Source organism: Schistocerca gregaria, chromosome 9 (assembly GCF_023897955.1).
Source record: "Schistocerca gregaria isolate iqSchGreg1 chromosome 9, iqSchGreg1.2, whole genome shotgun sequence".
NCBI lineage: Eukaryota > Metazoa > Arthropoda > Insecta > Orthoptera > Acrididae > Schistocerca > Schistocerca gregaria.
In genome coordinates this window covers 186,592,031-186,606,408 of record NC_064928.1, presented here as the reverse complement: position 1 = coordinate 186,606,408, position 14,378 = coordinate 186,592,031, and the positions used below count along the sequence as shown (strand labels likewise).

Genomic DNA, 14,378 nt, shown 5'->3' with positions numbered 1-14,378 from the left:
GTCGACGGGCACGTGCACCTTCCGCCGACCACTGGCGACAACATCGATGTACTGTGGAGACCTCACGCCCCACGTGTTGAGCAATTCGGCGGTACGTCCACCCCGCCTCCCGCATGCCCACTATATGCCCTCGCTCAAAGTCCGTCAACTGCACATACGGTTCACGTCCACGCTGTCGCGGCATGCTACCAGTGTTAAAGACTGCGATGGAGCTCCGTATGCCACGGCAAACTGGCTGACACTGACGGCGGCAGTGCACAAATGCTGCGCAGCTGGCGCCATTCGACGGCCAACACCGCGGTTCCTGGTGTGTCCGCTGTGCCGTGCGTGTGATCATTGCTTGTACAGCCCTCTCGCAGTGTCCGGAGCAAGTATGGTGGGTCTGACACACCGGTGTCAATGTGTTCTTTTTTCCATTTCCAGGAGTGTATTTAACCCTCCAGCCTGAGGGCTGGCGTTTGAAGTACGCCAAATGCAAATTAACTTAATGTTTTGCGAGTTTAGATTTTTTGTGGAGTCTGTCCAGACAGCCATTCTCTGATTACTGTTTCAGCTCTTAGGTTGCGTCCAGTGTCGAACATGTGTAGTTTCTCTGTCAGAAATTTAAAAGTGAATGTGACACGTCTCGCGCACAAAATACACCACACTCCTGGTGATGAGAGTAAAAGTTCTCCTGTTTAGTTTTTCTACATTCACCAATATAGCTGATATCTTGCACCTCATTTTGTATACAAATGGTCTATACAGTGCGAAGTACATTTCTCTCGATCGGGTCGCGTGGAAACGTCAGTCACAGCTGACAAACTTTAGGAGGTACCCATTGCGAATTCCGATGCTGAAATAGAGTACCGTTATTCAGATGGGGATCACGACAGTTCTGGTGAGGAAACGTAGCCACTGGATTCGACAAGCACGATTCACTAGGTGAACATGAATGCGATGTTGAAGATGATTGTGTGAAGGTAGCAGTGACCATGCAAATGTTCATATGTGTGTGAAATCGTATGGGACTTAACTGCAAAGGTCATCAGTCCCTAAGCTTACACACTACTTAACCTAAATTATCCTATGGACAAACACACACACCCATGCCCGAGGGAGGACTCGAATCTCTGCCGGGATCAGCCGCACAGTCCATGGCTGCAGCGCCTGAGACCGCTCGGTTTATCCCGCGCGGCAGGCATGCAAATGAGATGTACTTCACAGGAAGAGGCAAACGGAAGTGGAAGAAAATGTGCAATGTCAGCAAAAGAAATCAAACCAAAAAACATCGTGAAAACACTTCTTTACTCTAATAGAAATTGTGAATTCAAATTAAATAATAAAACGAAAATGCTTTAGCTCATCAAGTTAGTACACTTCCATTTATTATGTGCCTCTATACATAATCGTACTAGAAGCATGGCATCTGGAGCAAAGACTGACAAATGGTTCAAATGGCTGTGAGAACTATGGGACTCAACTCATGAGGTCATTAGTCTCCTAGAACTTAGAAATAGTTAAACCTAACTAACCTAAGGACATCACACACATCCATGCCCGAGGCAGGATTCGAACCTGCGACCGTAGCTGTCTCGCGGTTCAAGACTGCAGCGCCTACAACCGCACGGCCACCACGGCCGGCAAAGACTGACAATTAAACAACTAGAAATTATAATAAAATACTCAAGTATTCCATAAATACTGCTCCACTTAAGTGATAGATATGTTATACATTGGTGTGGAGTAACATAAAAAGAATACCGACTCGACAATTGAGGAAAAACTTTTTTTAATGCAAAACCAGAGAATATCATCTTCTACACTCCTCGAAATTGTCCCAGGAAGGGGAAACTTTATTGACACATTCCTGGGGTCAGATACATCACATGATCACACTGGCAGAACCGCAGGCACATAGACACAGGCAACAGAGCATGCACAATGTCGGCACTAGTACAGTGTATATCCACCTTTCGAAGCAATGCAGGCTGCTATTCTCCCATGGAGACGATCGTAGAGATGCTGGATGTAGTCCTGTGGAACGTCTTGCCATGCCATTTCCACCTGGCGCCTCAGTTGGACCAGCGTTCGTGCTGGACGTGCAGACCGCGTGAGACGACGCTTCATCCAGTCCCAAACATGCTCAATGGGGGACAGATCCGGAGATCTTGCTGGCCAGGGTAGTTGACTTACACCTTGTAGAACACGTTGGGTGGCACGGGATACATGCGGACGTGCATTGTCCTCTTGGAACAGCAAGTTCCCTTGCCGGTCTAGGAATGGTAGAACGATGGGTTCGATGACGGTTTGGATGTACCATGCACTATTCAGTGTCCCCTCGACGATCACCAGAGGTGTACGGCCAGTGTAGGAGATCGCTCCCCACACCATGATGCCGGGTGTTGGCCCTGTATGCCTCGGTCGTATGCAGTCCTGATTGTGGCGCTCACCGGCACGGCGCCAAACACGCATACGACCATCATTGGCACCAAGGCAGAAGCGACTCTCATCGCTGAAGACGACACGTCTCCGTTCGTCCCTCCATTCACGCCTGTCGCGACACCACTGGAGGCGGGCTGCACGATGTTGGGGCGTGAGCGGAAGACGGCCTAACGGTGTGCGGGACGGTAGCCCAGCTTCATGGAGACGGTTGCGAATGGTCCTCGCCGATACCCCAGGAGCAACAGTGTCCCTAATTTGCTGGGAAGTGGCGGTGCGGTCCCCTATGACAGTGCGTAGGATCCTACGGTCTTGGCGTGCATCCGTGCGTCGCTGCGGTCCGGTCCCAGGTCGACGGGCACGTGCACCTTCCGCCGACCACTGGCGACAACATCGATGTACTGTGGAGACCTCACGCCCCACGTGTTGAGCAATTCGGCGGTACGTCCACCCGGCCTCCCGCATGCCCACTATATGCCCTCGCTCAAAGTCCGTCAACTGCACATACGGTTCACGTCCACGCTGTCGCGGCATGCTACCAGTGTTAAAGACTGCGATGGAGCTCCGTATGCCACGGCAAACTGGCTGACACTGACGGCGGCGGTGCACAAATGCTGCGCAGCTAGCGCCATTCGACGGCCAACACCGCGGTTCCTGGTATGTCCGCTGTGCCGTACGTGTGATCATTGCTTGTACAGCCCTCTCGTAGTGTCCGGAGCAAGTATGGTGGGTCATGACATACCGGTGTCTATGTGTTCTTTTTTCCATTTCCAGGAGTGTATTTGATTTAGACGGTCAGTTATGAAACGGTATTATCCAAGTGGTCGTCATTCTCTCGACTAAAATTTTAAGCTATGTGGCAGAAGGTACTCTTAACCCAGGCCACCAAGCGCTTGTCAGGCAAAGTGACAACTTTGATAATGGCAGATCTGAAGCTCATTAAACTCTTGGGTTTGCTAACATAGAGACACAGCTACAAGAAAAAAGTGACAAGTAGTAAAGTTTTGTGTGGTGGCGTCAGTGGCCATGAAACGTCATTGGAATGAGAAATGAGGCGTTCAGGGAAATTGAAGTGTTCTTCACAAATGCTGCGGACTCATTTGCAGTGTGGAATGGCGCACTGTCCTGTTGGAAATAAACACTCTGCACGTTTGTCCCTCTTCTCTGCAATTCTGGCAGAAAGTCGAGTTCAGCCCTTGTACGTAACATGCAAGTTCACCGTCACTGCTACGCTGACATACTCAAGAAAAGAAAGAGGAAAAACGGCAGGTTCTTTGGTTTGCTCCAGGCTGGATACTGACACACATAAAATGTTAATCCACTTCGTTACAACATAGATAAGACGAATCACTTAACCTTGTACAACACATTTCCCTAGCCCCCCACCCCACCCAGGGATTCAGCATTCGCCCGCAGAGCACGGGCTTGGCCGCTGCGTGCCGCCAGTGCTCTGTCACCGAAAGTTCTGAGCATGTATCAGCCACCACTGTGTTGTGGAACGTTGTCTCAGGGAAGAGGGTGCTGACTTGACCACCTGGATCACGAGGATGGAAAAAAACATTTATAAAAAATCCCCTCAATTTCAAGGTGTACTGTACGCTGATGGGTTGCATGCCTGTTGAGGCGGAACAGTCTTTAGCGTGCACCCTCTGGGAAACCTGCCACACCTCAGTTGTATAACGCTTACCTAGGCATGTGGGGCTCTGTCTAGGAGGACTCTGATTTTCCTAGTCGCTCGCAGAACCGAGATGTAGCCCTCGAAATTTGCCCCTCCTTCTTCCAGTGGAATAGGTGGGCCGCTAGTAATAACAACACCCAATGTAACAAGAGGGATGATGTAACCAGTCCCCCAGATTTGGGGATTACACAGAGCCTTTCAGTGTCTTGTGACGGAAAACATGCTGGTGGTAAAAATGGAAATGGAAGTTTGGCGTCATTAACCGGGAATCCGCTTACAGGGCAGGTCCAGTCGCCTCAGTGCAGGTCTTATTACATTCGACACCACATTGGGCGACCTGCGCTCCAGATGGGGGATGAAATGGTGATGAAGGCAACATAACACCCAGTCACTGAGCGGAGAAAATCCCCGACCCACTCGGGAATCGAACCCGGGCCCCATATGGACGGCAGTCTGTCACGCTCAGCTATCGGGGCAGACATACTGGTAGTGAGAATGTCGTATTAATAGTTAAAGGCAAAGAGGTTAGCTTTGAGAGCGTTTCATCTTTTTACATACAAAATGGATTAGAAGCATTGCTGGAAGTTTAAGATCTACCAGGTCCTTGGGAAATAGGACCCTGTAGGTAGAAACGTCTAGTTCCCAACAAGTGAAGAACATCCAGAGAGCACAATGCCCCGACGAGTATACAGCAGGTAGTGAACTGAACGGCTACTTGAATTACAGAAAAGGTATTGCGACTTGCTGGATCTGGTTGACCATATCCAAGAAGAACTGAAAGCTTAGTGGTCCCAGGGTGGCATTGTTGATGTGCAAAACATAATGAAAAACGTGGATGGTGATCTAGTGAAATTAGACTCCTTTCCACTGACTTTCAACAGCAGAGCATGTCTAGATGGGCCTCATTCGAGCAGATATGTGGCCTTATTTACCCAACCTAATATGCTCTTTTAAATGCCAGCGCTTTAGGCACACTACTGATAAGAGCTAACCCACTTGCGGCAAATGCGGTAAGCCTGATCACGGAGGAGTCTGTTGTTCGTCTCTACTTAAGTGTGTAAATTGCTCTGGAGATCTACCTATCTGGAGTAGGAACTGCAGTTGCTTCGTTGAAGAATGAAAGATACAGAAGATAAAAACAACAGAGTGCACCACTCATGGTCATGCCAAAAAGATGTATAAGCCCATGAACCCACCCACATTACTGCCCTCTTTGCTTCAATTCTTAAACAGCCAGTCCAGGAAACAGATGCTGCTACACAAACGGAGGTCGCTAATGTTAACGGGAGTACCCGCGTTTGTGAATGCACTTGTGCTGCTGCAGTTACTTACAGCCAGTATCTGCTTCCAGAACATCAGACAAGGCCAAGGTTCTTAACGTTGAGGACCTCCCTCCTCCTGAAAATGTTCGGACTGTTCCACCGTCCAGCGCTGCCACTACCAGCTCCGCAGTTATGCCACCAAAACCTCTCCAGGCCAAAAAATTGAAGTTTAAATGAAAGAATCAGATGGCGATGGAGACTGGAAGCAAGTTGTCTGACGATGCCGACATCCCTCTCTACGACATCTCTCATGACTCAACTGCTGAGTCGATGGACTTTGATGGTCTGGGGCACACATCTCGCCCTAACATAGGGCATCCACACAGTAAGGGCTCCAGTCTGCGCGGGAAAGACAGCTTGAAAATGCAATCACCATGATGGATGCCTCCATTATTAAAGTTTAATGAGATTGGACACATATAGAGGACCTGAAACTCCTAGCACAGGAATGCCCCCATACATGTGTTTGCAGAAAACGAATTTAAAACGTCTGATGCTCAGTACTATATATATGTACACTCTGTCTCATGGATGACCTGACTGGGGAAAGGGCCAAGGGATGGGTCGCTTTGTTTATCAATAATGCGCACAATTCCCCAGCCCCATACCCAGTCTCTGCGGTGAGGATGGTGAACCGACACTTTCCATCCGAAGGCAGCTCCTCATGGTGTGGCAGATGTGTCGGTTCGTCGCTACTCCCACTTCTCCAGCATTCCATACCACTGCACGTCCAGCTATGGAACGCCTCTTTATCAGTCGCCCAAGGCCAATGAGGCCGTTTGGCATCCGTGCAAAATGTGTGCTAGGGTCCGTTGGTATGGGGCACATACAGGATCAGGTCCACGGTTCTAACCCACAGCCAACCTGGTTACTGTAGAGATCCAGAGTGAGTTTAGATTTAGTGTAGTATAGGAGAATTGCATTCCTTCTTCAGTTTTTAATACAATATTTCACGACAGTTTAAACGAGCACCGAAACTATGTAGTTATATTTATAGATGAGTCTAAACAGTAGCCATGCACATTATAAAAGTGTGTGTATGTTTGTTCCAAACCTCCTCCTAAACCCCTAGATCGTTTTTGACCAAACTTGGTACACGTTATTATTTAATATCTGGAAAGAAGCCTCTTATTGGAGTGGGGTAATAACGTGGAGAGAGAAAGAGGAGTAGGAGATGGACACAGATAAGGTTGAGGAGAAGATGGCAGAGATATGGGGAAGCAAAAGTGGACAGGAAGGTAAGAAGGGGAGATTAACAGAGAGAGGAGGAGGCGCACAGAGAAAGGAAAGAGATGAAATGGACAGAGAGAGAACGACGAAGAGGTGGGCAGAGAGATTGGGAGATGAGGAAATGGACAGACAAAGGGAAGGGAATGAGGTGGACAGAAAGAAGGTAGAACATGAGATGGACATAGAGAGGGGAGTTGAAGAGAAAGAAGAGGGGAGATGAACAGGGAAAGAAGGGAGGAGGAGGTTGACAGAAAGAGGAGGGAAGAGGAGAAGGATGTAGAGGGGCGAGGAGGAGATTGGCAGAGAGTGGAGGAGAGGAGAAGCGGATGGACAGGGAGAGGGGAAAGAAGGAGCTGGAATGGAAGACTGGAATAAATAATTACCAGGGCAGCACTGGATGCTCAGATAATTACAGATATGAAGAAAATTGTTTCCTTGTTTCAAAATCACATACAAAAAAAGCGTGCACATAGTTCTACGAGTGCGGAGACAAGATATAGACAGCTAATGTCATGTATCTATGTACGAAATTCAGGCGTTTTAGTTAGAACTAGGAAACCCCGTGTGTTTAATGAATCGAGCTTTCATGTAAAAAGCAGTTTCAGACGTCTGATTACTTTATCAACAAGTTAATACGTTTAATATTTGATTTTATGTGTGTAAGTGAAAAAATGTTTAGGAATAGTTTGAAATTATGCTTAAAGTTTTTTCTGGAAGTCGCCAAGTGCTGTCATTATGTTACACTGTGTGAATATGGTCTGGATAATTTGCACTCCATTATAAGCATAAGCTTTTCATCAGTCTGATTGTTTATGACATCATAACTCATGAACTACGAGTCATAAAGTGACATAACTGTGCATGTACATTTAGTGGAACATGTGCATACTGTGTGCAGACTGCGTTACAAATAGAATTTGTAATAAACGACTAATAAATTAAAGTATAATATCCGATGCTGAAATTTCACTGGATGAATAGCGATAAATTATTTTCCTTCGTCAAAACGTTTACCAAACGTTTGTAGATAAGTGTTAAGTTTTTTGAAACTCGGTAAGTGTTTACATTCTCATATACTGCATGAACACATTCTGGGTAATTTGTGTGCAGCTAGTGACGCTACGTCAGGGCAAGCACACACTGTTTCGAACAGTAAAACTCACTATCTTCAACTTTTAAACTACGATTATACCTCGTAATGAGTAGATGATGAAAGCATTTAAATTTTTAGCTAATTATAGGAAGTACTGAAAATGAGACTTTTGCTGGCCCTCGAAGGCAATTGAGAGGCAACGTGCAACTCGTTGGGGTTCTGGCTTTAGTAATACAGATGAGAATTCATCTGTCCCATGCGGTGATCCAAGGATATGTACCGCATTATATTTCATGTTCATTTCAAATTATGCTTGTGAAGTAGAAGAGAGAATAATTTCTATATCCCGTGTTTCTAGTTTATTTTTATGCCCTCCATAGTTGCTTTGGGAGATGTGGTCATAGATAACATTTTTCTTACGTTATCTGGCAAAAAATACACTACTGGCCATTAAAATTGCTTACACTAAGAAGAAATGCAGATGATAAACGGGTATTCATTGGACACATATATTATACAACAACTCACATGTGATTGCATTTTCACGCAATTTGGGTGCATAGATTCTGAGAAATCAGTACCCAGGACAACAAACTCTGGCCATAATGACGGCCTTGTTACGCCTGGGCATTGAGTCAAACAGAGCTTGGATGGTGTGTGCAGGTACAGCTGCCCATGCAGCTTCAACACGATACCACAGTTCATCACGACTAGTGACTGGCGTATTGTGACGAGCCAGTTGCTCGGCCACCATTCACCAGACATTTTCAAGTGGTGAGAGATCTGGAGAACGTGCTGGCCAAGGCAGCAGTCGAACTTCCTCTATATCCAGAAAGGGCCGTACAGGACCTGCAACATGCGGTCGTGCATTATCCTGCTGAAATGTAAGGTTTCGCAGGGACTGAATGAAGGGTAGACCACACATCTGAAATGTAACGTCCACTGTTCAAAGTGCCGTCAATGCGAACAAGAGGTGACCGAGACGTGTAACCAATGGCACCTCATACCATCACGCTGGGTGATACGCCAGTATGCCGATGACGAATACGCGCTTCCGATGTGCGTTCACGGCGATGTCGCCAAACACGGATGTGACCATCATGATGCTAGAAACAGAAAATTCGTCCGAAAAAATGGCGTTTTACATTCGTGCACCCAGGTTCTTCGTTGAGTACACCATCGCAGGTGCTCCTGTCTGTGTTGCAGCGTCAAGGGTAAACGCAGTCATGGTCTTCGAGCTGATAGTCCATGCTGCTGCAAACGTCGTCGAACTGTTCGTGCAGATGGTTGTTGTCTTGCCAACGTCCCCATCTTTTGACTCAGGGATAAAGACGTGGCTGCACGATCCGTTACAGTCATGCGGATAAAATGCCTGTCATCTCGACTGCTAGTGATACGAGGCCGTTGGGATCCAGCACGGCGTTCCGTATTACCCTCCTGAACCCACCGATCCCATATGCTGCTTACAGTCATTGGATCTCGACAAGCGCGAGCAGCAATGTCGCGATACGATAAACCGCAATCGCGGTAGGCTACAATCCGACTTTATCAAAGTCGGTAACGTGATTGTACGCATTTCTCCTCCTTACACGAGCCATCACAACAACGTTTCACCAGGCAACACCGGTCAACTGCTGTTTGTGTATGAGAAATCCGTTGGAAACTTTTCTCCTGTCAGCACGTTGTAGGTGTCACCACCGGCGCCAGCATTGTGTGAATGCTCTGAAAAGCTAATCATTTGCATACCACAACACCTTCTTCCTATCGGTTAAATTTTGCACCTGTCGCACGTCATCTTTGCGGTGTAGTAATTTTAATGGCCAGTAGTGTAATATAAATTAGAATCACTTATTATTGTAAACATATGGCTTTACGGTTCTTATTGGAGCAGCTTATGTCCTGTCCACCAGACCACGCCAGTTCTGCTAAGACAGAGCAGGTTGCAGAGTTGGGACACGGGCATTACTGGACCCTTTCCTCGACCTTTCCTGGGCAGAGTAACAGCAGTGGTTTAAATGCAGGACACAAATCTCGAGACGGGTTGCGAGAGGAGAGGGGGCTGGACGGCTTACCGACACGAAGGCAGCCCTGTTGACCGTGTAGAGGTGCCCCGCTGTCAGCTCCGGTGGTTTCTGCGCTCGACACATCATCAGGTGCACAGCGCGCTGGCTGTCGAGGCCCGCCTCGTACCAGGGGGCGCTGTACGCGGCCAGTGCCACCGCCTCGCCCTGCAACACACGTGGATTCTGTCTTGTTGCAGCCACGTAGAGGGAGTCAGTTGTGAAAGCGTGACTGTTGTGCGTGAAATCTTATGGGACTTAACTGCTAAGGTCATCAGTCCCTAAGCTGACACACGACTTAAATTATCCTAAGGACGAACAGACACACGCACGCCCTAGGGAGGACTCGAACCTCCTCTGGGACCAGCCACACAATGGCTGTTGTATCACGTGGCTGTAGTAATCTGAGAGACAGCTCGGCTCTCTTGAGGAAGCTGCCTCATCTAGCTCGATAAGCAAAGGTAGCAAGCCAAGGAAAGCTGTGGTAGGTTACAACCAAAAGATCGTCATACTTTTCCCGATTATTTTCTCGAATGTTTCAAATAAATGATAAATATTCGTATAACAGCCAAATCATGAAACTGTTTCCAAGAGCGCAATTGCAGTTTTCTACTGCACTCTTCAAAAATTTGTATCCAAAGGTCAGCAATAATTTCACATACCACTTTCACTTTAACACTCCGTAGTTACATTCGCGGTGTTCAAAAAGTCTCTCCACAGTGGCGTATGATTGTTAGCCGCGAGTGCCGTATGCCGCAGTGAATACACCGAAATGAAACTCAGTGAAATACAAGTTATTAACTCATTGAATACTCATTTTTACTTACAAATTTTCACATTAAATGTTGAAAGTGTCCCCCATGTTGTTGAATACACAACTCAATTCGTCTAATCATGTTTCCAAACTCAAGCTGCAACATTTTTTCTGTAACAGAAGCAGTGGATATCGCAGTTTTCAATTCGTCGATGGATTCTGGAGGCTTTAAATAGGCATTTGCTTTCGCTGCACCCCAGAAGAAAAAGGCAGGTTGTGTAAGGTTAGGCGATAGTGGAGGCCAAAGTCCGTGTGAAATTATGCGATCACCAAAACCATCAGCAAGCAGTGACATTAAAACGCGAACTGTATGTGGAGTAGCACCATCTTGTTGAAAATAACCGTTCAGCATTTCACTTAACACAAGTTCTCCTATAAATGGGTACAGAATGTGACTGCAATATCGCTGTGCCTTTATTCATTCGTTGAAAAATTTGGGACCCACAATCCGACGTCTAGAAATTGCTATTTTCACGGAATGAAGTGGTTCCTCATGAATACGCAATAGATTTCCAGTATTCCACATACGAGAATTTTGCGAGTTCATGTGCCAAAATAAATGAAAAATGGCTTTGAGTTTTATCCGACTTAACTTCTGAGGTCATCAGTCGCCTAGAACTTAGAACTAATTAAACCCAGCTAACCTAAGGACATCACTCACATCCATGCCCGAGGCAGGAGTCGAACCTGCGACCGTAGCCGTCGCTCGGTTCCAGACTGAAGCGCCTAGAACCGAACGGCCACTCTAGCCATCAGATAAATGAAGCCACGCCTCAACAGTGGAAAACGTTTCATTAAGAATATCCCGTCCAGTTCGTTGAATGAAATTTTTGAACCATTGATAATAATACAGTCTCTTGACATGATCAGTATTTTTCAGTTCTTGCACGACTGCCACTTTGTATTGGAAAAGTTCTAATTTTTTCCCTCCAGCTATGTGGGTCGTTCCGACACTAACATTGATTTCCTGGGAGAGTTTTGATACTGGCTTTTTCGGACTCGTGGACGTTTTATCGGAAATACGTTAACACGTAACGACAAACACCAACGATGGTACTGACGCTGGCTGAGATAAACGAAGCAGTGGAATGTAGGGAGAGTCCACTTGAAGGGAAGTAACCCAGGCAGGCGAACAATCATACGGCACGCGCGGCTAACAATGACATTGCACGGCGGAGAGACTTTTTGAACACCCCGTATAACTCATGACATTCTGTCATTAAAACTGGTTCAAATGGCTCTAAGCGCTATGGGACTTAACTCTATGGTCAGAAGTCCCCTAGAACTTAGAACTACTTAAACCTAACTAACCTAAGGACATCACACACATCCCTGCCCGAGGCAGGACTCGAACCTGCCACCGTAGCGGTCGCGCGGTTCCAGACTGAAGCGCCTAGAACCGCTCAACCACACCGGCCGGTTTCTGTCATTAGTCGACCACATTAGTATCGCACATTGGAGTGAGTGCGCTTCAGGCGACTTATCACGAGTTAGTGCACATTCAGGATTGAAAGTACCGGATGGTTAAACTTATAGATCTGTTCATTAATCAGTCCACTTATGGAATATGCTGAAAACAATAGTAGTTTGGCTTTCTGCCACCAGGTGAAAATATGGCGCTGCAAGCAGTCAGAATGTGGTCTGGGAGCAGGCAATGGGGAGGAGCGATCGAACACATCATAATGGTGGTCCTGTCACGTTTATTAGGATATGGTCACAACTTACAACATTTGTTCAATGTGGTCCCCCGGCTCAGCAACTTGCTGCACTGATAATGCGGCATGGTCGACAGTAGCTCAGATCGTATCCAGCATGACTAGAGCGAAATGTCATCGTAGGCTATCCTCAAAATCAGCAAGCGTCCAGATACATATATGATGGGCATGTTCTTCCAGATATACTCACAACCAGAAGGGGGACCAGGAAAGCCAAATATCTTGCCTAGAGATGTTGCAGTCGTTACCAAAGGTAAGGTAACCAACATTCACTCTGAGAGATCTACGCCGAATCGCTGTTGAGGAATGGGACAATCTGGATGGGATGGAGACGTTGAGCTCGGTGGTCCCTTCGTAGCTGCCATAGAGGACCAGTGGCTTGATAAACTTGTGGATAGTATGCTTGGAACACTCTCTTTCAAATTCTGAAGGTGGCAGGGGTAAAATAAAGGGAGCGAAAGGCTATTTACAATTTGTACAGAAAGCAGATGGCTGTTATAAGAGTCGAGGGATTTGAAAGGGAAGCAGTGGTCGGGAAAGGAGTGAGACAGGGTTGTAGCCTATCCCCGATGTTATTCAATCTGCATATTGAGCAAGCAATAATGGAAACAAAAGAAAAGTTCGGAGTAGGTATTAAAATCCATGGAGAAGAAATAAAAACTTTGAGGTTTGCCGATGACATTGTAATTCTGTCAGAGACAGCAAAGAACTTGCAAGAGCAGTTGAACGGAATGGACAGTGTCTTGAAAGGAGGGTATAAGATGAACATCAACAAAAGCAAAAAGAGGATAATGGAATGTAGTCGAATTATGTCAGGTGATGCGGAGGGAATTAGATTAGGAAATGAGACACTTATAGTAGTAAAGGAGTTTTGCTATTTGGGGAGCAAAATAACTGATGATGGTCGAAGTAGAGAGGATATAAAATGCAGACTGGCAGTGGCAAGGAAACCCTTTCTGAAGAAGATAAATTTGTTAACATCGAGTATAGATTTAAATGTCAGGAAGTCGTTTCTGAAAGTATTTGTATGGAGTGTAGCCATGTATGGAAGTGAAACGTGGACGATAAATTGTTGAGGCAAGAAGAGAATAGAAGCTTTCGAAATGCGGTGCTACGGAAAAATGCTGAAGATTAGATGGGTAGACCACATAACTAATAAGGAGGTATTGAATAGATTTGGGGAGAAGAGGAGCTTGTGGCACAACTTGACTAGAAGAAGGGATCGGTTGGTATGACATGTTCTGAGACATCGAGGGATCACCAATTTAGTATTGGAGGGCAGCGTGGAGTGTAAAAATCGTAGAGGGAGACCAAGAGATGAATACACTAAGCAGATTCAGAAGGATGTAGGCTGTAGTAGGTATTGGGAGATGAAGAAGCTTGCACAGGATAGAGTAGCATGGAGAGGTGCATCAAACCAGTCTGAGGACTGAAGACAACAACAACAACAGTATGCCACGACGAATAGAAGCCTGCCTTAAAGCAAGAGGGCGTGCTACTGAGGGACCGGCGTGTACAGCAGTCTGGACCACCACCTCTGAAGCTCTCACTGTATGGTGGTACAACATGGTGTGTGTGGTATTCATGAGAATAAAAATGTTTATACGCTCCTGCAAATTGAAATAAGAACACCGTGAATTCATTGTCCCAGGAAGGGGAAACTTTATTGACACATTACTGGGGTCAGATACATCACATGATCACACTGGCAGAACCGCAGGCACATAGACACAGGCAACAGAGCATGCACAATGTCGGCACTAGTACAGTGTATATCCACCTTTCGAAGCAATGCAGGCTGCTATTCTCCCATGGAGACGATCGTAGAGATGCTGGATGTAGTCCTGTGGAACGGCTTGCCATGCCATTTCCACCTGGTGCCTCAGTTGGACCAGTGTTCGTGCTGGACGTGCAGACCGCATGAGACGACGCTTCATCAAGTCCCAAACATGCTCAATGGGGGACAGATCCGGAGATCTTGCTGGCCAGGGTAGTTGACTTACACCTTCTAGAGCACGTTGGGTGGCACGGGATACATGCGGACG

At 46.7% G+C, this 14,378-nt stretch overlaps 1 protein-coding gene across 1 annotated transcript in view; it reads right to left on the bottom strand.

The window, feature by feature from the left end:
* LOC126291493 (odorant receptor 49b-like) overlaps window positions 1–14,378 on the bottom strand; it is a 70,113-nt gene that overhangs the window by 41,797 nt on the left and 13,938 nt on the right. Inside the window, exon 4 of the mRNA XM_049985001.1 lies at window positions 9,817–9,972. Coding sequence (XP_049840958.1) covers window positions 9,817–9,972 — 156 coding nt within the window. The remainder of the gene's footprint in view (window positions 1–9,816; window positions 9,973–14,378) is intronic.